General features: G+C 42.8%; 1 protein-coding gene across 1 annotated transcript in view; it reads right to left on the reverse strand.

The window, feature by feature from the left end:
- Positions 1–582: 582 nt before the first annotated feature.
- The window catches only part of LOC130493069 (ADP-ribosylation factor GTPase-activating protein 3-like), a 33,748-nt gene continuing 10,949 nt past the window's right edge, over positions 583–23,381 (reverse strand). Inside the window, exons 8-16 of the mRNA XM_056866846.1 lie at positions 19,674–19,720; positions 18,741–18,886; positions 13,292–13,417; positions 11,972–12,091; positions 7,597–7,734; positions 6,903–7,026; positions 4,703–4,793; positions 2,026–2,147; positions 583–600 (exon numbers count right to left, since the gene is read on the reverse strand). Coding sequence (XP_056722824.1) covers positions 583–600; positions 2,026–2,147; positions 4,703–4,793; positions 6,903–7,026; positions 7,597–7,734; positions 11,972–12,091; positions 13,292–13,417; positions 18,741–18,886; positions 19,674–19,720 — 932 coding nt within the window. The remainder of the gene's footprint in view (positions 601–2,025; positions 2,148–4,702; positions 4,794–6,902; positions 7,027–7,596; positions 7,735–11,971; positions 12,092–13,291; positions 13,418–18,740; positions 18,887–19,673; positions 19,721–23,381) is intronic.

The following is a 23,381-nucleotide window of genomic DNA, read 5'->3' on the forward strand; positions in this document are numbered from 1 at the left end:
GTTAAACACCTAGGTAAAGGGAGATTCTGCATGCTGTTACCTGCAGGATCTCTTGTATCTACACATCGAATGTAGGAGGGCACAAGCCAGAGGGAAGCTCCCCATCACGCAAGCAGGACTACCAATTTGAGATCTCCACTATGAAGACTTATTATAAGCTCCTTTCTTCTTTGAGGAAACTAAAGCATATAAACAGGAATGTATTGCTAATGTCTATGCCTACCCTGTGTAAGATTTAACAGCATACATCATATCCTTGCCGCCTTGTCCAGCCTCACGTCCACAAGGGGACGGGGGTGGGGTGGGGATAGAGAGACAAAGACACAATTTATAGCCCAATAAGCACATGGGCAGTGGAAATAAAGAAAAGTAGGAGTAACAACAAATTAACTGCATTAAAGGAAAGCGTTCGATGAGCTAGAAGGACATGCAGTAGAACTATCTGTGCCAAATAAATCAGAATAAAATATTCTACAGACTTAAGGTAGCCTTATTTTAAGATCTGCAGTATGATCGTCAGCAGACATATATTAGCCATAAGAAAGTCTTCTTCTCTGTTTGCGACTTGTGGAATATAAATGGTTACGATCCATACCGATCCTGTTGGAGAAGTGAAAAGAAACGAACAGGTAAAAGCTCTTTTCAGGAAGCGAGTACAGCAGTTAAAGGTTGGTTGAATCATTTACCTCTATGTGTGTATGTGTGTAAAGTGTCATCAAGTTGCAGCCATAGGACTTTCAGGGCAAGAAATGAACTTACTATATACCAAATTTATTTTGCACACCTGATCAGCCTTTCCCTTTTTCACTCAACACTCAACCATACGATCTAAAAGAGCTCTTCCAGAAGTATCCTTCTGGATCCAAACACAGTCCTTTACAGACATTGGCCATAACGCAGCAAGCCACCCCCAAGGAGGATTGTTATTAATAATAAAATATTTCTGTGCTGCTTTGCCCACCCCCCACAGCCAATGACAATAACCCCCATGCCACAACCACCCACCCAGATAAAGTTCAAAACATTTTTTTCCTTATTTGTCACATATAAGTTGTGTGTTCAGAAAGAATTCAGGAGGAATGAGAGGAAAAGCAACTGGCTGGGAAGGGTTGCTCCCCCCCACCCCAGCCCGCCAAGACCACAAGACTGCCCAGCTCTGGGGAAAGTTTCGAGAGAAGCTCCCTGCTCACTTAGCCCTGCCCTTCAGGAGCCAAGCGCCTAAGCACCATCGGCCAGCAGAAGTGACCGTACAGCTTCTCCTCTAGCACCTCTTTTCTCCCAACTCAGATTTAATTTCCTGTTTCAGGTAACAATATGCTGTTAGGCACGCTGACCCCTCTGCAGCTTAAGAAGAGTACATGGAGGGGAGCTAATTGGAAAAAACACTTTCCCTCTGAACTCAATCCCCAGCCACTCAAGACTCTCTCAAGTGGTGAGATTTCTAAAGAGTTCAGATGATCCTGGACTGCAGGAGGTGTGGTGGAGGAAATTCGGTTCACAGGATGTGCGCCAGTTCTCACTCAAATGACTATTGGCTTCCTGCTGCACACTGTGTTTCCCTTTGGATCTTCTTCAGTTGATACTCATCTGCCCTCAACAAGGGGCTTTTATGGACTGTTTGCTGACTATTCTGCTTGCGTGAGCTGGTTAAGGTTTTAAAAAGTTACCTGGTAGTTCTGAGGTACCACTTATTGTAAGCTGCTCTGCGTGCAGGACAGCACTAGATATACATTTTTTAAAATAAGGTCTGAGGCTGCTGGAGGACCATGTCCTGACAATTTGAAAGGGAGAGTGGCGGTATATTTTGCAAAGTTTACAAACAGACCTTCTGCATATCTTCTTACGTACCTGCGACCCTGCAGAGACCCCTCCACTGTGTCTGTGGGTGGCCCCATTTCCCTACCCTAATGAGAAGTATTTGCAGTTGGAAGGGGTAATGTGTATGGAAAGGTACATGTTCAATTTGTAAGGATGACCAAATAAAAAACCCCAATACTGGATAGTGTCCGTTGTAAGTTTACTAACCTGAATAGAGGTCATGACTCCGTTGGCCAAGACAGACAGTTTTCCAGCAACTGATTTCACTCCTTGTTTAAACTGAGCCATATCAGGAGCAGACTGCAGGACATTTGAAATGGTGTAGCTTCCTAAGGACAGGGAGAACATTTGACAGCTGTTAAGCTGTTGGCTAGTGAAATTTCACCAGATGTAGAATGAAACAATCTCCCTGAAATAATTTTCTAAGCACATACAACAGTCTTGCTGTCGGTGTTCAAAGAGTGAAGAGCAGAGAGCTCCCTGACGCCTGATGCTAACTTTCAATGACAGCTTTATTAGAAAGCTCCCTTGGCGTGCCCTGAGGCATCACTGAAGTTCTTTAAAACAATTGCCATTTCAGCACATAATGAGTACTGTGTTACCAGACCGTCATGACTCTCCAGTATTAAATAGCTTCCACTTCAGAATATCCAGAGGCAAGTTCCAAGTTACAGCTGCTCAGCTCCATCCAGATGATGAAGGTTCATGGCAAGCACTGATTGAGACACCCTTGTGGATGTGTCCAGCTGGGTCCCTCTTGGAAGTGTTTGCTGCTGCCACCCCAAACATGCCCTGCTGCAAGAGATGCTGAGGCCATAACTTCAGGGAAACCCTGACCAGCGGGGACTGCAGCCAAGGCTTCAAGGGAGCAGGATGCTCTCAGGCCAATCGTCCTGCGCTCTACAAGTCAAGTAGATAAACTTGCCAGAATAACAAATGCCGTTTCAATTCAAAACCAGGGCTGTGAAGTCAAGACAGAGCCAGGAGCCTGTGCACGCACAGCGGAGCCTTGGCCCCTATTATCTGTGGGACCGCCTCTCTCTCTATGCTCCGCCACGACAACTTTGCTCAAGTCAGCAGGGTCCTCTGCAGGTGCCAACCTGCAAATGGGCAAAATCAACCACTGCCTGTACATGTGCCTTCTCTATTGTGGCTCCTGCCTTGTGGAATGGCCTGCCCGAAGAGATTGGGAAACCTTCCATTCTCTTGGCTTGCCGAAAACGATGAAAAACGGAACTATTCCAGAGGGCTTTGCTGAGCAGGTAATAAGGTTGCCCTGTAAAAATGGTTCACAAACTTACTTGCATGAACGCTTGCGACTGTGGTCTATACCAGGGCTTCTTAAACTTTTTCCACTTGCGACCCCTTTTCTCCCAAGAAATTTTTAAGCGACCCCAGGTATACAGGTATATAAAATAAGTATACAAATCCAACATTTACTGATAATAAATGATAAAGAACTTTATTTCAAAAAAAATTTACAATTTTTTTTTGCGACCCCCACATTTAGTCACGCGATCCACATTTTAAGAAGCTTTGGTCTATATTGCTGTGTATGGCTTACTGTAAGTAGGATCCTATTTATGTAATTTCTGTGCCGCTTAATGTGTCATGTGAATACTTATGGTATGCTTCAGTTCTTTCTGGTGGCTCCAGATTTCTAAAATCCTAATGCACCTGGTTATTGAATGTCCCATTTTGTTGTCTGTACTGACTCACTATGTGTAATCTGCCCTGAGCCCCTGTGAGAACGGTGGACTGTAAGTAGCAAAACACTTTGACTGAAAGGTCTCATTCACTCCTGATTCGCCTGAAAACAATGTGGGCGTACTGCAGCGTGAGCTTTCACAGACAAGCTTCTAACAACCTCATTGTCTGCATATGTAGCCAAAATGATCACTCTCTGCTTCGTGGCTAGTGCAGTGAAATAAACACGTTGAATGATCTTTTAGGCCCAACTCGGTCAAATTTAACTTTCTGCTAAGCATCATGGATAAAATCCTCATGGGGGCCCAAAGCTGAATCTAAAGCAGACAGATCTAAAGCTGTGGGACCAAGGTAGGTTATCTAACACATGAGGACGTACGACTACATGCAGGATTGTAGCTGGTGCTTTTGGAGATGACAGCCCATCTGACATTAGTCCTAAATCACATGAGACTGACTGCCTACTGTCGTGCCCCATGTGTTTTGGCTATGGAATACTAGAACCTGTTGGTTCAAGTCTTTCTACTTGCAAGGAATGAGGACAGTTATAAGAGGTATAACTTAACATGGACACTTAATGTGCCACTTAAGACTGCAGCACAAACAGATCTTTGAAAATGATGTTAAGAGGCTTGCTGTAATCAAGAACTTCCCAGCATCCTGTGACACCAGCTTGCCATACCCTGTGCCCATTGAAATCAACCCAGCATCTTATGCAGAATGCAGACTGAGAGGTCTCCTGGCCAAGGTAAACATCCAGCCTGGTGAATTATTCATTATATATGAATAATTTATGCAGTGCATCTTCATCCCACCCTCTTTCCAATGCAGAGTAGCACATATTATTGTCCCATCCTCCACCGTATCCTCACAACAACCCTGTGAGGTAGCTTAACCTCAGCTCAAGTAAGCTTCATGAGAAGTGGAATTTGAAACCAGATGTCTCTGATCCAAGTTTAACACTGGAACTCAACTCCAAGCTCATGAAGAGTTTGCACCTCCTAGGAAGTGTTTAGGATTGCACTTGTAAAGATAATGGTAGAATGGTGCTCTCAAGTGGAAGGCAACCTGAACTACACCAGGCCCAAGAAACGACAACTGATAGCAATGGCAACTTGTGCGTTTACACAATTTAGCCTAACCAAATCTCAGCCTTTTTCATTATTTCCTTTCATACCTGACGGCTGTTTCTTCTGCTCTTCAAACAAGTCTGCGGAACTTATCGCCGAGCTTCCAGAAAGCCTCTCTAACCGAGCTCTAGTTTCATACTGCGGAAGAATTAAGAAAAATTCAGCAACAGTGCAGCGACACGCCTCCCATATCGAAGTGAGATCCCTCCCACTGTCACACTGCAAAGGAACCTCAGGCAAAGGCAGGTCTTCAGACCAAGAACCCAGAACTAACCACCAGCACTGGAGAACCCTTCTTAATGGGTTCAACTCGCAGTTCACTTGGTCCATAGCAAACTCCAAAACCAGAAGTCATGTAATATATTTGATTGAAACCAGCCAAAATAACACAATATATTGTACAATCTCTCTTGTACAAGCTCTCAAATTCTCCAGAAGTCTTTGTCAGGTTTGATGTTACAGAGCACGAACAAAAAGGGAGGGCATCCTTTAGACCATGATCACGCGGTTTCTCTGTATCTTGTGTAGGATGCTTTGCTGATTTCACTACACAGGGTGTGGCTTGCTGTAATCAAGAACTTCCCAGCATCCTATGATACCAGCTTGCCATACCCTGTGCCCACTGAAATCAACCCAGTATCTTATGCAGAATGCAGACTGAGAGGTCTCCTGGCCAAGGTAAACGTCCAGCCTGATGAAGACTTCTGGAGAACTCAAAAGCTTTTACAAGATGGCTTCTGTTTCTGTATGTCTTGTTTGAGTTTGGAACAGCCAGCGAAAGCAGACGGCTGTGAGCTTGCTGGAGCACAGCGAGAATACAGGATCTCTCCCCGGTGATCTGACGTAGGAGCCTCTGAGGAGTGCCTCTTTGCCTCCACCTAAGCTGTACTTGCCTATTTGTAAATAAAGCTGTACAACTACAGTGCCTCATGTGAGAAGTGCTCTCCTTCCTCCACTGATCTGGGCAGCTCTGCCTCTGGAGCTTCTTATGCTGCTCAGGGAAGTAGGGAGCCTGTAAGATCGAGCTTTTCTACCAGGCCTATAACTGAGGGCAGCCGCAGGTGTCATCTGCTGGCCTCACTATACCCCCTCTTTTCTGGCTCTGCTGGGTTATACATTATTGGGTGGGGGGGCTCTGTCTGACTGCCAAGCATTCAGCAGCTATTAGACTTCTAACTGAGTGCCATCTATTGTTTTATTGTAAGATTACTGGATCTTGTTTTAATGATACTGGATGTTTTTAATGAATATGCACATGTTTATATTTATAATTTTATTGTTACCTGCTCTGAGCCCAGCCCGGCTGGGGAGGGAGCCATAGAAATTTAATAAATACATAAACAGAAGATTTGGTTTTTATATGCTGATTTTCTTTACCACTTAAGAATCAAACTGGCTTACAATCACCTTCCCTTCCCCTCCCCACAACAGACACCCTGTGAGGTAGGTGGGACTGAGAGAGCTCTAAGACAGCTGTGACTAGCCCAAGGTCACCCAGCTGACTTAATGCGGAGGAGTGGGAAAACCAACCCAGTTCACTAGATTAGGGTCCGTCGCTCATATGGAGGAGTGGGGAATCAAACCCGGTTCTCCAAATCAGAGTCCACCGCTCCAAACCACCACTCTTAACCACTACACCACAATATTTTCTTTCTGAATTACAGCATTTTTTTGTCGACTTATTACGCAAGGACATAGATCGGGGCAGGCAAGCCTTTCAGAACTCGGGACCTACACTGTCTACCCGTGAAAATGTTGGTGGCCTCTCAACAAAGGAGTGACCGAGGGAAAAATGGACTGTCCTTGCTGGTCTCCCTGAGAGCAAGCTGAGCCCCTGCAATGCTGTCAGTGAGTGGCTCTGCCCTGTGGAATAAGCAGAACGGTCGCATTTGCTGGGGGGCTGCCTACCTCTGACAACCCATGCATGCCCCCTTTCCCCTAACAGGGGAAATCCCCTTAAGAATATTTGACTGGAGGGGGGAGGCATTCTACATAGTACCAAGCTAACTTGAAGATAAATGCATTTCTCCATGTTGCTCCCTATCCTGAAAAAACTGAAAAAGGAGGGAGGAGCTGAAGAAAGAGAGAACATTTATTTTTCTCAAAATCTGCTCCAGTAAAGTAGCTATAGGCACTCTGCTATAAGCACAACAGATACGTCCAAGAATGCCGAGAGTAATCACAGAAGGCCAAATTGCTCCCAAACTAATTAGTCAACCAGGGCAGAAAGATTTTTTAAAAACTTACTTCAACATGGTCTTGCTTTCCAAAATACATATCCGAAGAAATAGCTTTAACGTTGCCAAATTTCTTCTGAGCCTCATCAGTGCTTTCAGAAAGATCATACTCAGGTCTGCGGCGAGAGGAAGGCCTACAAACATTGTTTCCATATGGTCACATGTGACACACAGGTTCCAGTTCAACAGAAACATTATAGAAACTATAGAAATGACACTATATTGAATACAAAGTACTTATTTAAATCAGAATTTCTTTTTCTTCCATACCCATCAATATAATGTAAGGATTGCTAAATAAACCTTGATTCAGATTAATCAAAAAGAAAAAATACGTTAATTTAGTAATCTTGCAGGGCCATCCTAAGCAGTTACACCTTTCTAAATCCATGGCTTGGAAGAATGTAACTCTGTTTAGGGTGGCACGGTTAAAATGCCATACAAACTAAGCAGACAACATTTGCCTACATATACAATTTTCCATGCAAGCAAATCCTATGCAGGCCTACTCTGGTGTAAATTAAACCATAAACTTACTTTGCAGAGGAGTACAGCCTTAGATGCAAACATTTAGTTAATAAAAGTGATTATTCCAGATTACTGGGCTTGCCCTCAAAGCAATACATATTTAAATCAGTGGAGTTCAGCCACACAAACAGAAGACTGCATTTGGGAGAAGGTGGGCTGCAGTGTTCCTTATGTACCTATCTGAATACTCCACAGTTTTCAAAGACCGAGTGGTATCCACATATCTGTTGCTGCTTTCTTTCTTCCAGTAAGAATCAGAGATGTCATCCCATTTTGAAAAAGGGCTACTTCTCAGTTCTGTTGAGTCAAAATATCTGGGGGAAGGAAAAAAAGAAATAATTTCCTTAATAAATGCTCCGCATCTCACAAGGCCTGAGGAAGATGGTAAGGGTACCATAATGGAGATTAAATAACAACGTTTTGAAATTCAATCTTGTATAATGTTCCTATAGACCAATTTACACCTTATTCTATTCACTTATTCATAGTCCTTTCTTGCTGAAACTCAAGGCACATTACAAAATTTAAAGGCGCTCATTATGAGACACACAGTAAGCAATACACTAGATTACAAAATCAGAAAACAATGCAATAAGAACAGTATAAAAGATGTCATATTATAAGCAATGCCATGCCATTAATTAACAAGTACACTCATAAGACTTTAGACAATAGAAAGTTATATTAAAAATCAAAATTATAAAAACACAGAAATTAAAATAAAATACAAAACCAAACCCCCAAGCTGAACCACTCAACAGTCTCCCTAAATATACTAACAGATTAACAACAAATATAAAATCATAAACCATTCTCAAGTGAGACAGAAGGCTGTCTGCTTGTGAAAGCATACGAAAAGAGCAAGAGTCCAGTAGCACCTTAAAGACTAACAAAATTTATGGCAGGGTATGAGCTTTTGTGAGCCACAGCTCACTTCTTCAGATACCACTTCTTCAGATACAGCTAGAATGTGATTCCATCTATCCTTAGAGCTGAGTGAATTAGACACAAAATGGCAATGTAAATGTCAACAGTAAGTAAATGGCATTAGCAGGCGTGATTGGATTAGGTCAGTGGTCGGCAAACTCATTAGTCAACAGAGCCAAATATCAACAGTACAACGATTGAGATTTCTTTTGAGAGCCAAATTTCTTAAACTTAAACTATATAGATAGGTACACTGTTTATTAACTTAATAAACTTTAATTAAAGTTTTCAGTCTTAATTAAACTATAGGTACACTGAATAAAACTTGATATCATACTTAATAATGATCTTATTTATTGATAAAAATTAAATTGTAAGTAAGGTATCCATAAGCGCCTGAGTCTTTTATTCTGGTGCAACGCGCCCCCGCCGATTCAGGGGTTAGGGAAACATGGAAAATAAAGGGGAAACAGTCCTACTTGTTATGGGGCAGAGGCATTGGAGTCAACGTGAGGGTGCCATTTTTAGAAGCAGCTTTGTGCTACACGGTGTGTATGTACAGAGTGTTTATGCACCCATTTTGATCTGAACCTGGAATACATGCATGCAGTAAACATACACATATAATCCACAGAAGGCTTTGTGTAGTACCCTTGGGCTCCATGTTTTGATTTCATCAGATTTACATGTAAATTAAGTGAGCTATAGTTTGGGGTGGCAGATTTTCAGGGCCTCTAAATACAAAAAAATGACTGCAGACCTGGCGCGGCTCGGGACGAGGACAAGTCGATGGGCGAGCGCCGCGGCCTTCTGCCGGCCCCGGCACTGGAATGCACGGGGAGCGGGCGAGAGGGCTCCGGAGCTTCCCACCACGTGCAGCCCGGGCACGGGTGGGTCCTGGCGGTGGAAGGAGCCCAGGCGCGGCGAGAGGCACCCAGCCGGGCGGAGAGGCGAGAATCTGCCCTGCGCCAGGGCAGGAGCGGAGTGGCTCGGGAGCCCGCACTCAAGAGCCGCACTCAAGGTGCCAAAGAGCCTCATGCGGCTCACGAGCCGCGGTTTGCCGACCACTGGATTAGGTGATATGTAGAGGGGTAGTGCCCTGACCTGGATGGCCCAGGCTAGCCTGATCTCGTCAGATCTCAGAAGCTAAGCAGGGTCAGCCCTGGTTAGTATTTGGATGGGAGACCACCAAGGAATACCAGGGTTGCTGTGCAGAGGAAGGCACTGGCAAACCACCTCTGTTAGTCTCTTGCCATGAAAACCCCAAAAAGGGGTCGCCATAAGTTGGCTGCGACTTGACGGCACTTTACACACACACACACACACACACACAAAGGGGTAGTAGGCCACTGAGGGAATCTGTTGCTTAAAGCTACAGGCACTCCTTTTATCATTTTAAGGTTTTTTATTTTTTTAAAAAGACCAATGTGGTGTTGTTGTTTCAGATTTCAGATTTTTCTGCAACCTGGGCATTTTTCAGGTTTGTAGAAAGATATGTCTTGCCCATTCACAGCGCCAATCACCAGATGTAAGTATTCTAGATTTGGCTGACTTCGCTATTAGAATATAAGATATTATTATATAGTATAATGATATTATGATTTTATAGCATAATAATATTATACTATAATTCAAATATATTTTATGCTATAATTTGATTATGTATTGGGGAGGGGCTGTGGCTTAGTGTTAGAGCTTCTGCTTGGCATTCAGAAGGTCCCAGGTTCAATCCCCAGCATCTCCAGTCAAAGGGATTAGGCGAGTAGGTGATGTGAAGGACCACTGCCTGAGACCCTGGAGAGCCGCTGCCGGACAATACTGACTTTGATGGACCAAGGGTCTGATTCAGATAAGGCAGCTTTATGTGTTCATGTGTCTTGCATTCAAAAAGCTGCTCATGCAACTGAGAATACCTTCCATCCATGAATGAGGAAGAGAAATGCCTCTGACTGCTGCTGATACCTCTTCCCAGGTGCAGCTCATCATGTCATTTCAGAGAGTCCTTGGGCCTTCAGGCCTTCAATAAGTCTGACACAAGTTGGGATCCCAGGTGCCCAACCCACCTCTCAGTCACACGTTCACATGGGAACTAACCTTTTAAAAAACTCACCATCCCTGCATGTAGTTCCCAACACTGCAAGGGGGAAGGAGGGGCTTCAGGCTTCTATCTTGTGCTGTTTTTGTCAAAGGACATGGCCACTTGGCAAGCAGCACATCCCCTCAGCCATTTCCACTCATAAAACCATTTCCACTCAGCGCCTCGGTCTCCTCCGCCAGCCAAAACCAGCGCAAAAAAACCCGCCCGCTGATTGGCTGCCGCCGCCCGCCTTGGCGCCACCGGCCCTCGAGCGCCACATGCAAAACCCGCAGTGGGAAACCCGGAAGCCTCTACTTACCCCTCAGTGTTTGGAGCCGTGCTTAGTGATGGAGTTTGTAAAGGTTAGTCTCCGTGTGAATGTGTGACTGAGTCAGGTTGGCCACCTGTGACCCAACTCATCTCACATATCATGTATTCTGGCTCTTAGAAACAGCTGTTTAGAGAGCAGAAGGGACTAGAATAGGAGGGAGACTGGGAAAGCCCCCCTGTGAGAGTGGGACTCTGCCTGCATTTCCTTGAATCCGAGGCACTTTCAGAATTTGTAAAACAGGTATCAATGTGGATCTCTCACTAATGATCACAATATTAAATCCAACCTAACTATTTGTGAGACAGCAGGGAAAAATAAGCCTTCTTCCCTGCAGCCATATTTCCCCATTCCCACCCCAACCTCTAGCACAGATTGGAATTTTTTCCGCGATTAATACAGCATGTATGATTTAAAAAAATATGCATCAGGAGGACCAAACATGTTACCACACTGTGTAACTTTTAATCTAGAGCAGTGGTCGGCAAACTCATTAGTCAACAGAGCCAAATATCAACAGTACAACGATTGAGATTTCTTTTGAGAGCCACAACGCCTTTTAACAACCATTCATGCACGGGAGGTTTTGCCTTGGATTTGCCGCTCTCTAGATGCACATTTTCCCCATCTGCATTCTCAAAACTCTGCAGGGGGGCTTATTGTTGAGTTTTGAGAATCTGGATGGGGAAAATGTGCATCTAGAGAGCGGCAAATCCAAGGCAAAACCTCCCATTCATAAATGGCCAATAACCCCCCCATGCAGAGTTTTGAGAATCTGGATGGGGAAATGTGCATGTAGAGAGTACAAATCCCAAAAAGAGAGTACAAATGAATCAAACATGGCTTCACCCCCCGGGCCCCGACCTCCTCCTCCTCGCAGCCGCCTGGGCTCCTTCCTTCCTTCCCTCCCCGGCTGGCGTGCCGTCAGCCCCTCCTCAGCGCCTCGGTCTCCTCCGCCAGCCAAAACAAGCACAAAAAAACCCGCCCGCTGATTGGCTGCCGCCGCCCGCCTTGGCGCCACCGGCCCTCGAGCGCCACATGCAAAACCCGGCCGCGCTGTGAGGGGAGGGAAAAGGGGGAGGAGGAGAAGGAGGGCGCTTTCCAGAGCCGCACTCAAGGGGCCAAAGAGCTGCATGCAGCTCGCGAGCCGCGGTTTGCCGACCACTGATCTAGAGCGACCTCAAATGCCAACCCCATTCCCAAATAAATAAAAAGTTACCTTGAACTGGGCGAAGAAAAGTAGGAGTCTTCATCATCGTATTTTTTCCTTGGTTTTGCAACTGTAGGTGTTTCTTGTTCTATGATTTGCATATCTGAGGTTACTGAATGTGATATGCCACTGCATTAAAAAAATTGTTAATTAGTATAGACAGTGACCACAAAAAGAGTCAGGTGAAAGACAAACGTAAGTGCATCAAAATCCCAGGAGAGATCTAAACTGCTTTAAACATGGTAAAAATGAAGCTTAATACTACAAATCACATTTCAGATTTCATTATGTTATGCCCCATGATCTTCAGAAAGCCCATGATGCTCTAGAATTGGGGTGGGCTGAATATCGCCTGCGAGGGACAGGCACTTAAAAGTGGCTCTCACCTTACTGCCTCCCCCTCTCCTGGTGCTGCTGCCACCGTTGCTTTCTCATCCTGACTTTGTGTACCCAGCTTATCTGCCATCCTAAGTCTTTGGGCCAGTGACCCTTCTCACAACTATATTGGGAAGCCCTTAGGAGAGGGGTTCAGGTGAATTGAACCCTAAAGAGGTTGTGAGTGCTGGTTTCCCTGAGATCTTCTTTGCAATGACATATTTTACTGGACTTTATTTAGCTGTATTTTATGGAGAGAAGGGGAGACGGATGGGAAAGGGTGCTGTTGCCGCCACCACTTTCCCATCCGCAGCAAAGTTGTTTGTGTTGGTTGCCTCCTCCTTTGCATGTAAGAGAAAGAGAGGAGCTGCTGCCATCCTTTTCTTGCAGAAGGGAAGGATCCATTAGGCACTTTTAAAGGCCTGGGCATGCCCAGTAGGGTTTGACTCTCCTGTAATAGCAATCCCCCATAGTTAAAAATTCATTCTATCAAATTAAAGTGTGCCTTGCTATGCTGTATTATAGGGTGGGGCAATGCCTGATCTGGTGCTGTGCAGAAGTAAAGTATCTCTCTACTCTTCATGCTCATGCAATGGAGCTGAATAGTGATTTCATTTTTTAAAAAAGTATTTATACTCAGCATTTCTCACTGAGACTTGAAGCAGATTACACAGTGTAAGTCAATCAATACAAAGAAAAAGAATCCTAAGATCCACCCAGTCACTGTGGATATTTAGGCAAATGACTGGGAGGCATCAACATGAGGGACACCTCTACATGACCCTACATCAACCACTAAAGTGAGTACGTTACACCGAGGAGTGACACATATCAGATTCCCCAGGGATTCAACACAAGAGAATCATGTTCTTTTGGTATTTTCCACTGTGATATTAAACTGGACCACCCATTGTCCTATGTGTTTATAATACACAGCTAAAGGGTTATACACACCTTCGATTGCTGCTAAATCCCATGCCGAGTCTTTCTGCTTCTGTTTTCTTTTTAGTTGGCAAATTCAATTTTTCTTCTTTCATCTGAATTTCAAGATCTTTGTAGGCTAGGCGTAAAGATGACACACTACAAAACAAATCAGGTGTCACTTATAGATGAGTAGAGATTAGATAGACATAGATATACAGGAAACCGCATAGCTTTCCTCCTCCGCCCAGCAACAGCAGTAAACAGGTGGAGTGGGTCTTCTAATGTTTGTGATGTTTTTCAAATGAATATGCTAGGATTGCATGCAATTTCCACATGACTTTTGTCACGTGGCAAAAGCAGACAACTGAATCAAGCTCCTTTTCTGTGCCCTTGCCTAGGAAGTACTTAAGTAAACATACACACAGTCAACTGCGCCAAAAGAAAACAGTATCCAAGATAATGGGAAGAGATTTCTCAAAGGATTGCTAGAGCTATAGAAATGAGGCATCAAGGGGCGAAAAGATGTATGTCAATGCGGCCAGATCAAGAAAAGTGACAATTCAATGTACAGGCTAGTGGTATGATGGGAAAGGGTCGGGATGTGGTATAAAGAAGAGGGTAGTCTTTGGACCTGAGATTGTTTAGCCAACAGGAAGTTAGAGGAGTGGGCTTTCATTGAAGCTTCTTCATGGCATCCAAATAGCTACAGCCTATCAGATAGTGATCATTAATGTTACCAGCCCATTCACACTACTGTACATGTTGGATGGCCAACACACATACATATTTGAGAAGGGGGGAAATAATCCAACCACATATCTAAGGCTGCATTTTACCTAAAATCATGATTACACTTCCCAGTATACAAAACATGTTCCCAGAGCACAATTTAAGGGCAGTGGGTCATCTCCAAAGAGGTACCCAAAGAAGTCCTTCCACTTTTTCAGGCTCAGTGGCTGATGAAGAGACCAGCAGAACTCTCCTGCCATGAGATCCAGGAGCTTGAAGTGGACCTGGAACTTCCGTATCTCCCTTATGGGGAGACAGAACAGAAACCATTTGGGAGGGGTGAATGAGAAAAACTCCAAAACAATCCCAGTCCTTCCTGGGCGCTTCTTTGTAATCTTCAGCCTGACTTACATGAACTGATACAAGGAAATGATGTTTTAATAATATGTCACCAATACATTAATCTAGTGCAACATCTGGATAACAGAAGTTCACAAAAATACATAAACCCAGTTCATAAGAGTTGAAAGACCATGCATTAATCAAACGGCATTATTCTCAATAATAGCTAGATTTGCATTGACACTCGATATGTTCATTATACTCTATCAAATCTCTGACAGCAGTACACACAACTAGGAAATGTATGATGACAGACAAAACAAAATGACCCACCAGCAAAGTATCTTTGAACATTTGATACTTTAAACCTCACCAGATAATAAAAGCTAACAAGAAGCTGATGGAAGCTGGAATGATTGTAGCAGTAGAACAAATAAATATGTATTAGTAAGAATCGTTTCATTTGAAGGTGTTTCGCAGTTAAAAAATTCCCTTCTTGAAGCCGTGCAAATATGCTGCAAAACGTTTTCACTGTCAACGTGCATTTTGATTTCTCAATCACAGAACAAAGCTGCACTTACTTTTTTATCTCTCTCTGATAGCATTAACAAAATCAAGAAAGTCAGAACAGTATTGTTTCTGGCAGGCAAGGTGCAATGCTTTTGTAAATCACCTTGAGGAGCAGGCAGACTAGAAACATAATAAACATACTTTGGAAAGGGGTACAACGAAGTTATCAGCAATCAACTCCTAAGGTGACAGCATGGGTTTTTACAAATCACAGAATAAATGAATCATGTCACAATCTAATTATTAGTTAAAAGATTCAAACTAAGTGCTGTAATGCAGTCATAACTCAAAAATGGCAAACTGAGACACTGTGTTCATTTGAAGACAGCATCTCCCAAAGCACTTGACACACACACCCCAAAAGCAGGCTTTTAGATGAGTGGCCAGGGAGACATGGGTGTCATATAAATACAAGCATAAATATTTGGCAGTATTCACTTTGTGATGAGGACGAAGGCTCTGTGCCCACATAGCTGGGTTGAGAATTCTCCTTGGAATGTAGTAATAAAACACACCAATGCCAACAAAGGAATACATGAGGAGAACCCCAACTACTGAAACCAATGTAATGGATGTTTTAAGAGCCTATCCTTGCTGACCAACACTGGGCACATGTGAGAGTTAGGATTTAGAGGATTGCGTTCGCATTTTGCTTTTGTCCTTGCTCAGTCTGTTGTGTTTACATATACAGTGTATGCTTTTTATTTTCTTAATAAATTGCCTTTCATTTTCAGTGTGGTTAATCCTGTCTCTATGACCCACTGAAAAGTTTATTAGCAAATGTGTATTCCTGCTTTAAAAAGACTTCCATGATAAACTGGGAGTACAAAAGCAGATGGGAACAAGGTCCAGGAATCTCTATATCAATAGAAAGGTGGGAAAAATTACTCAGGAAATCTCACATATTTATCTTAATGTAGGGTTAAGAGAAAATTGTCTTTCAGATGTATTTCCAGTGGTACTTTTCAGGAGATTCTGACATGTCCTGGAAGTGCCAAAAGGGAAATACACACACACACACACACACACACACACACACACAAAGCTGCCTTACACTGACTTAGACCCTTGGTTGCTCAAGATCAGTCTACTCAGACTCTCCAGGGTCTCAGGCAGAGAAAGGTCTTTCACATCACCTACGCTTGGTCCTTTTACCTGGAGACGCCAGGGACTGAACCTGGGATTTTCTGCATGCAAAGCAAAAGCTCTATCTACTGACCCATTGCCCCTCCCAAATGTTCCATTTGTGGTGGGACTGTGTGACAGTCCAGTGTTAATGCAACATGGTTCACAAAGAAACAGTTAAGGCTATAGGCTATTATTTCCACCCAACCATCTACCTACTGGGTAAAGCCTTTCAGTCCTGTGTACCAAGAGTGGAAAGGTGTGGACAGCAGTTGATCCATACTACCCTAGAGTGCACTTACTGCCTTCAATAGCAAGGGGGAAAGGAAGAGGGAGACAAACCCCAGAATGAAGCCTTTAATCTGCAAAGCAGCAGAGAGTACCTGAGCTCAGGCCCTCACATGGGTGGTGCCTATTAATTGGCTTGATGGTGGTGACAATACCCAAAGAGAGAGAGAATTCTGGAGTAGACAGAGAGAAGCCTTGCTCAGCAGGAGACTCAGGACCGCAGTGTAGCTCTCTCTCCCCCTACATGCACAGAAACAAGTACTTGGGAGGGCATTTCCCCACAAAGGTCGCTCTGCAGAAAGTCAGCATTATGTCCACAGCATAAGGTTTTATCTAGGTAAAGAATGGTGCCCAGGCAGCTTCCTTGCATATGCAGGGCAGTGAAACTCATCTAGAAGTGGCAATGGACGCCACTGTGCTATTTTGAAGCATAAGGATATCAATTCCACTGTCCACTTACTGAGACAAAATTCTGGATCCCTTCCTATCTCCCCCATAGCAAATAAAGAAGTGTGGGTCCTCATGGAACAAAAAAAGTGTTGCTGATGTAAAAGGCTAACATCCTCTTAACATCTAGCATGCACAGCATTCCCTAAGTGTCTGATGATGGATTAGGTACTACATCCTAGGAATTGTAGAATTGTGATACCGCTTCAGGTAAAAATGACAGAACGGGCCTTACAATCAGTCACCCTAACACCAAGGAAAATAAGGAGACCTGAGTCTATGCACAACGTGCACAATTTACCTGCATCAGCAATGGCAACAAAAAAATGCCACTTTGTCAGACAGCACCTTCAATGTCAATTTAATTTCGTTAAAACTAACAACACTAGAGGGTTACGTTCTAACCAAGTCCTTAAAAACCATTTAAGTAATGGATGAGGAAAAAAAACATACTGTCCACTTTGGAAGACCACCTCTTTTTTGTGGAGGTAAACGTCTACCAACTGATGGACTGGGCACAATCTATGCCTTTTGTGCCTTAGCAAGACCCACAACATCAAGGCCTGAAAGCACTGTTTGAAGTTCACACAGCAGGCAAGATAAATCTGTCTCCCAAGGCTCCAATGACTATTTTTGGGAAAGGGCTCTCTCTACCTCTGAGGAGATGGCCAATCCAACTTCAATCCCAAAGGAATCATAGAATCATAGGGTTGGAAGGGGCCATACAGGATATCTAGTCCAACCCCTTGCTTAATGCAGAATCAGCCTAAAGTAATGCTGACAAGTGTTCATCCAGCCACTGCTTGAAGACTGCCAGTGAATGATGATATAGCAGATTCCTTGGTATCAAAACCTCCTTTGGTCCTCACAGACCTATCTCAAAGAGGTGTCCCACTCCCTGAACTAGTCCCCACATGGGTGCAACCATCAACATATATCCAACATTATGCACTTGAGCTACGTGCCAGGACTGACGCTTCATTCAGAAGGGCAGTTCTGTAATATCTAATCAGTAGAAGCCCCAGTACCTGCTTCCTGGCAGGTCAACTTGCTAGTCTTTACCCATCAGTGTGATTCACAGAAACCACAATGAAGTAAAGCCAGGTTGCTTAGATGTTGTTGTTGTTCTTTGAGTGGTGAACTCTTTACACAACCTGCTTACCTTCCCTGCAACTGGTACCTTTTTAACTTGCTGTGGGATACCTTTATGTTTGGAAAGAACTGAGTGACAAAGTTGCTTCACCTCCTCTTGTAGCATGCTTGGTTTAAAGCTGCATTTCTGGAGGGAGATTTTTTAGCCTAAAAACACAGCTCTAGAAGATTCCAAATTTGTTGCTCTGCACAGGCTCAAAGCCCATCAGTATGACACACAGATGACCAATTGAACACCAATAGTTCCATGTAAGCAACCTGTTTTTACTTAGACAATCAATGGAATCTGAAAGCTGTGGAGGCATAAAGGGGGAAGGCTAATTTATCCTAACCAAACATTGATTAAGGCTAAATTATACCCTTGTATCTTATGTGGTTCAGAGATTTGGGGCCATTCCAACATTATCTAACTGGAAAGGTTCCAGAATAGAATTCTGAAATTCATTTTGGTTACCCCTAAAAATATTCTTCAGAAACTGGCATGCTCCCCATGGTTTCGAGAACCTATTGTTGTATTTTCAGTTACTTGATTAAAAGCCATTTCAATGCATGCAGAGAAATTTATTTCAATTCTACCACTATGATCAGTGTTCTTTCAGTTCTCCGGGGGTGGGGGGTGGGGGGCAGTTTCCTGGTTGTATTAAACTGAGCATGTTGTGTAGTAGAATAATTTCATATCAAATTTTTGGGCGGGTTGCCAATCCATAAGGGCCAAAAAGACACTTGCAAACAGACTAGACATTGCCTTCATAGTTTGATCGAAGTCAAATCTTCACCTTGTTATCATATACTGAATTTTCACCACAACTAAATAAACTGTACTTACAGTGGCTCCTCTCTCTCGCTTCTGCTGCCAGGGTGTGCATCTGCCTGTTCTTTCATTTTATCCACTGCTTGTGCTTGCTTTTCAATCTCATTAAAACTCTTGCTGCTCATTTTCTGGGCCCTCAAACCACCTTTCTTGGCCCCAAGCTTTAAGACAAAAGACGGTTTTACTCTTACGTCAACCAGTAATGTCAGCAGAAATTGGAAATCAAAATAAAATAAAGCACAGGCACGCCAACAGCTTGAAAGGCAGAAGTCCAGTCGTTTTAGGCGGGAGGGGAAAAGTCGTTCCAGGGATGGGAAAGGGAAGGTGCCTGGTGGCCCAGTTCAGACATCATGGGCAGGCAGGGGCTTGGTCATCGGGAACATGAGGCAGTCCAGCCTGCTCCCCCTTTCCACATGCAAGACCTCTCCTATCCTTCTTGATTCACTGTAACCAGTTTATTTGACATCCAAACTCAGGTTACCCCTTTAGGAGGAAAGATTTTTGGACAACTTCTATGTTCTCATCCGGTTAGCAGCTATGACCACGCAAAAGCAGGGTTCTGCATTTTGTACCTAGCTGCATTTTGTATCTATCTGAACAGCCTTTTTAAAAGGCTTTTAAAAATACCAATTAGGTATTTGGGAAAGAAATGGGAGAATTAGATCCATTTTTCTCTATGCCAAGCAGGTAATTAGCTGAATGCCTGCTTTAAAAAAAAGGCTATACATGTGTAGCTCTGGCTGTGCCATGTGAGCTTTTCTTGCATTAAAGACTCAGGATTTGTTCTGGATTTTTATACCTCATTATCAAGCAGCTTAGAACAACGTACAAAGGACTAACTCTAAACCCGTTAATGCTAAAACACATACACAACACGTCATGAAGTAAATAGTACACGTACAGGCAAAAATAAATACAACAAATCAAGGCAATCTAAGAAGCACCTACCCCCTTTTTCGTTTGATTTGGTTTCTTCTTTATCATGGAGCCAATCTCTGCAAAAATGAAATGCATATTCTATTATAGTACAAATAGTAGTACAACAAACTTTATAACAATTGCAGCATCTACAGAACCGTAATTAAAATACCAAAATTGTCACCCTTTATTTGGCTTATGTGAAATACAACAATCTCGTTAAGAAAGGCAGACATATGAAACAGAATTTTCTTTTCAAAATTAGCTCTGTCAAAAGGTCCAAACACAATTTTCATGAACTATCAAATTCACAATAAAAGTAGGAAAGCAATATTGACACAACGCTGAAAAACTGTCCCTGCAGAAGATGGAGCAGATTTGCTGGATTTTCCTTGTATTAAATTAGAAAAACCTTTAGGCTCAAACTTGGAAACAAAACTTACATTTTAAGCCTGTGCCATTTTTAATAGAGAGTCTTCTCCAACGCCTTTAAGGACAAATCATAATGATTCAGGAAATTAAAATTCATTTTTGAAAGCTACAAACCTTTGGCATGTAATTCCCAAGACATTTTACAGTATCAATATTTAACTGATTTATTCCGACAAAGTTAAAACATGCACGCATTACCCTAATGGATACGAATCCCCATTCTAAAAAGCGCTGAAGGGGAGCAGAGGTAGGGATTCTGCACAAAACACTGAAGGCTGGATGCTGAGATAGTTGTTCCCGCAGCAGCCAAGAACATCTAAAGGTGCATGGCTGTCTCACTGTGCTCCGGGGGGGGGGGGACGGGGACTCAGCGGGAGCAGGCTCCCTGCCCTGGCAGGGAGCTGTCTTCTGGTACAGAAGCATTTCTTCCTGCTGGCAGCCAGGAAAGGCCATTAGCAAGGCCCTTAACCAAGGACCGACTGCACACCGCTTACTTTGGAGGCAGAAGATAACTGTTTGCTTCAAAATGCCCTGAGACATGATATCGTGCACATGTGTTCAGTATGGAGAATCAGCAACTTAGTATCTACATTTATTAATTAGCCAGGAAAGGCCAGGGAAAGGCCATTAACAAGGCCCTTAACCAAGGACCAACTGCACACCGTTTACTTTGGAGGCAGAAGGTAACTGTTTGCTTCAAAATGCCCTGAGACATGATATCGTGCACATTGACTTTCTGGCAGCGTTCAATACGGGGAATCAGCAACTTAGTATCTACATTTATTAATTAGCTGCTTGATAATGCAGTATAAAATTTGTAGCTCAGATGCCCAGTGGTGGTGGATTTACCGGAGTCCACATGACCGATCACCACAATATTGACTTTCTTTGGATTTTATAAAGAAAAAAAATTCTTCTTGCATATACTGGATCCCAGATGCTACTAAATATGATGACTGTGCTTTTCTTGTTTGTTTGTGCACTTTGAAACTGCTGATTGTGATAGATTTTGCTGGTTTTGCATAGGAACTTAGGAGTCTCTAATTAACACGTCTTGGCCAAGTTGCACATGCACTTTTGTAATCAAGATGCTGTTAATTAAAGGACCGTGTTAGACTGCAGGTGCACTACAGAGCCCAAAAGCTGCTCATTAGAATGAATCTGCTACTTTGTACACAGAAACATGCAGGCTGTCAAGACTGTTGATTTGAATATGCATGCTGGGATTCTGATGCTGCTAATTAAAAACACTCCACAGTATTGTACAAGTTTTAAAATTGACACTTTGCACTGGAGGTGTCAATAATGTCCCAAAGTTCTGATTATCGTGTAAGTTTCTTCTCTTGCTGCCAGTTTTAAAAAGATACTGGTTGTGAGTTACTTGAAATTCTGATGCTGTTAATTAATGAAAGCTTTTAGAAATTAATCATATCAAAATATATGACAAGCTTATAATTTTTCAACTACTAACAATTCAAGCCCATGCGATATAGTGGTTAGATATAGCGCCAGACTAGGATCTGGGAGACCCAGCTTCGAATCCCCACTTTGCCATGGAAGCTTTCTTTGGGTCGTTCATTCTCTCTCAGCCTTGCCTTCCTCACAGGGTTATTGTGAGGATAAAATGGAGGAGAGTGATATAAGCTGCTTCAGGTCCCCATTGGGGAGAGAGTAAATAAAATACGTAAATAAATAAATTAGAGAAGATAATGGAAAGCTGCTTGTTTTTGAATGAGCTTTAGATATTCCTAACTTAAAGACATTGTGAGGACTCATACCTAAATTTTAGATGCTGTTAACTCAAAAAACCTTGATGCTTTGCATGGTTGTCTCCTTCTTTTAGATTGTTTTTCTTTATTTTGATCTAAAAAGTCTAAAAGTCTATTACATTGTGTGTGTGTGTGCACGCACATATACACACACACACACTCACACATACACTTTAGAATTTGGATGCTATTAGTTACATTTGCATACATATTTTCGACACTTGAAATCACAAAGAGCTTGCTACTGAGTCCATGCATTTTGGATACCAACAGTTTGATTGCTAAAGCAGATCAAAAAAATTCTTGTTCTCCTGAAATTTCTGAAACTTGAAATTGCAGTTATTTGAGTTAATGATCTTCTGAACAGTTAATATTTAAAATTCAGTGTATTTAATCTGTATGAATTCTTTGTGAGACTGCTTTAAACAATTATAAAACAAGGTTGAAAAACACCTTTTGGGAGTAATCCTACTGATTAAATGGAGAAGGTTACAGGTAACTGAAGAGGTTTTGTTATTTCCCTAAATGTAGGGATCACAGAACATTGTTAGAGTGTGTTTCATCACTGGCACTCTCTTCTATCCAGGCTAACAAAGATATCTGAGGCATCTAATGTGTGCTAGAAATATGTTAAACATAAAAGATCTCTGATGTATATACGGTAAAGTTGTACAATAATGCCAAGGTTTTGGGCTCTAGTACATGATAATATCGGAAAGACTGTGGGATATTTCTTCTATGATCTATCGATTTTGAGACATAGCTGAAGCAGTTAGAAGTGGACATGTTTATTTAGTAAATAATATAATTATTGCTGCTGGAATGTGTGAAAGCGGCAGGTGAGTCCAGGGGGAGAAAATACTATTTGTAAAAGGGTGCTGTAGCTGGTTGAACATTGACAACCTATAAAGGCATGTAGAAGAGGAAATACTAGATCCCCAAAACGTTTATCCAAAGATGGTTTCCCTTTATATAGTTCTGGAACTAAAGTAATCCAGTAGATAAAATAAAAGAAACAAGTCCTAGAATATATTTCGGGGTTTTTCCCCTGTAGTGATTTATGTATATGTAACATTATTTTTTCTTTATTTAGTGATGATGATTTATATGAGACAGATATATTTTGTTCATGATTCTCATGTGCTATTTTGAAACTTATGCCAACACTGTGGACACGCATCTGGATTATTTTGAAGGTTTATTTAAACGTTGTTGTTGTGGTTGTTTTTAATTATTGATAAATTTAAGCACCTAGTGCTCCTGCACTACCAAATGCAAGCTGGCCCTGTCAGCTCTGATCACTTGCTTGGGCAAGAAGACCAAATCCAGGTGCATACACCGCCTTCACATGAAGCTGCCTTATACTGAATCAGACCCTTGGTCCATCAAAGTCAGTACGGTCTACTCAGACCGGCAGCGGCTCTCCAGGGTCTCAGACAGAGGTCTTTCACATTACCTACTTGCCTAGTCCCTGGGACCTTCTGCATGCCAAGCAGATTATCTACCTCTGAGCCATGGCCCCTCTATTCTACAATTC

The sequence above is a fragment of the Euleptes europaea genome, unplaced genomic scaffold (genome assembly GCF_029931775.1).
Source record: "Euleptes europaea isolate rEulEur1 unplaced genomic scaffold, rEulEur1.hap1 scaffold_134, whole genome shotgun sequence".
In the NCBI taxonomy this organism is placed as follows: Eukaryota; Metazoa; Chordata; class Lepidosauria; order Squamata; family Sphaerodactylidae; genus Euleptes; species Euleptes europaea.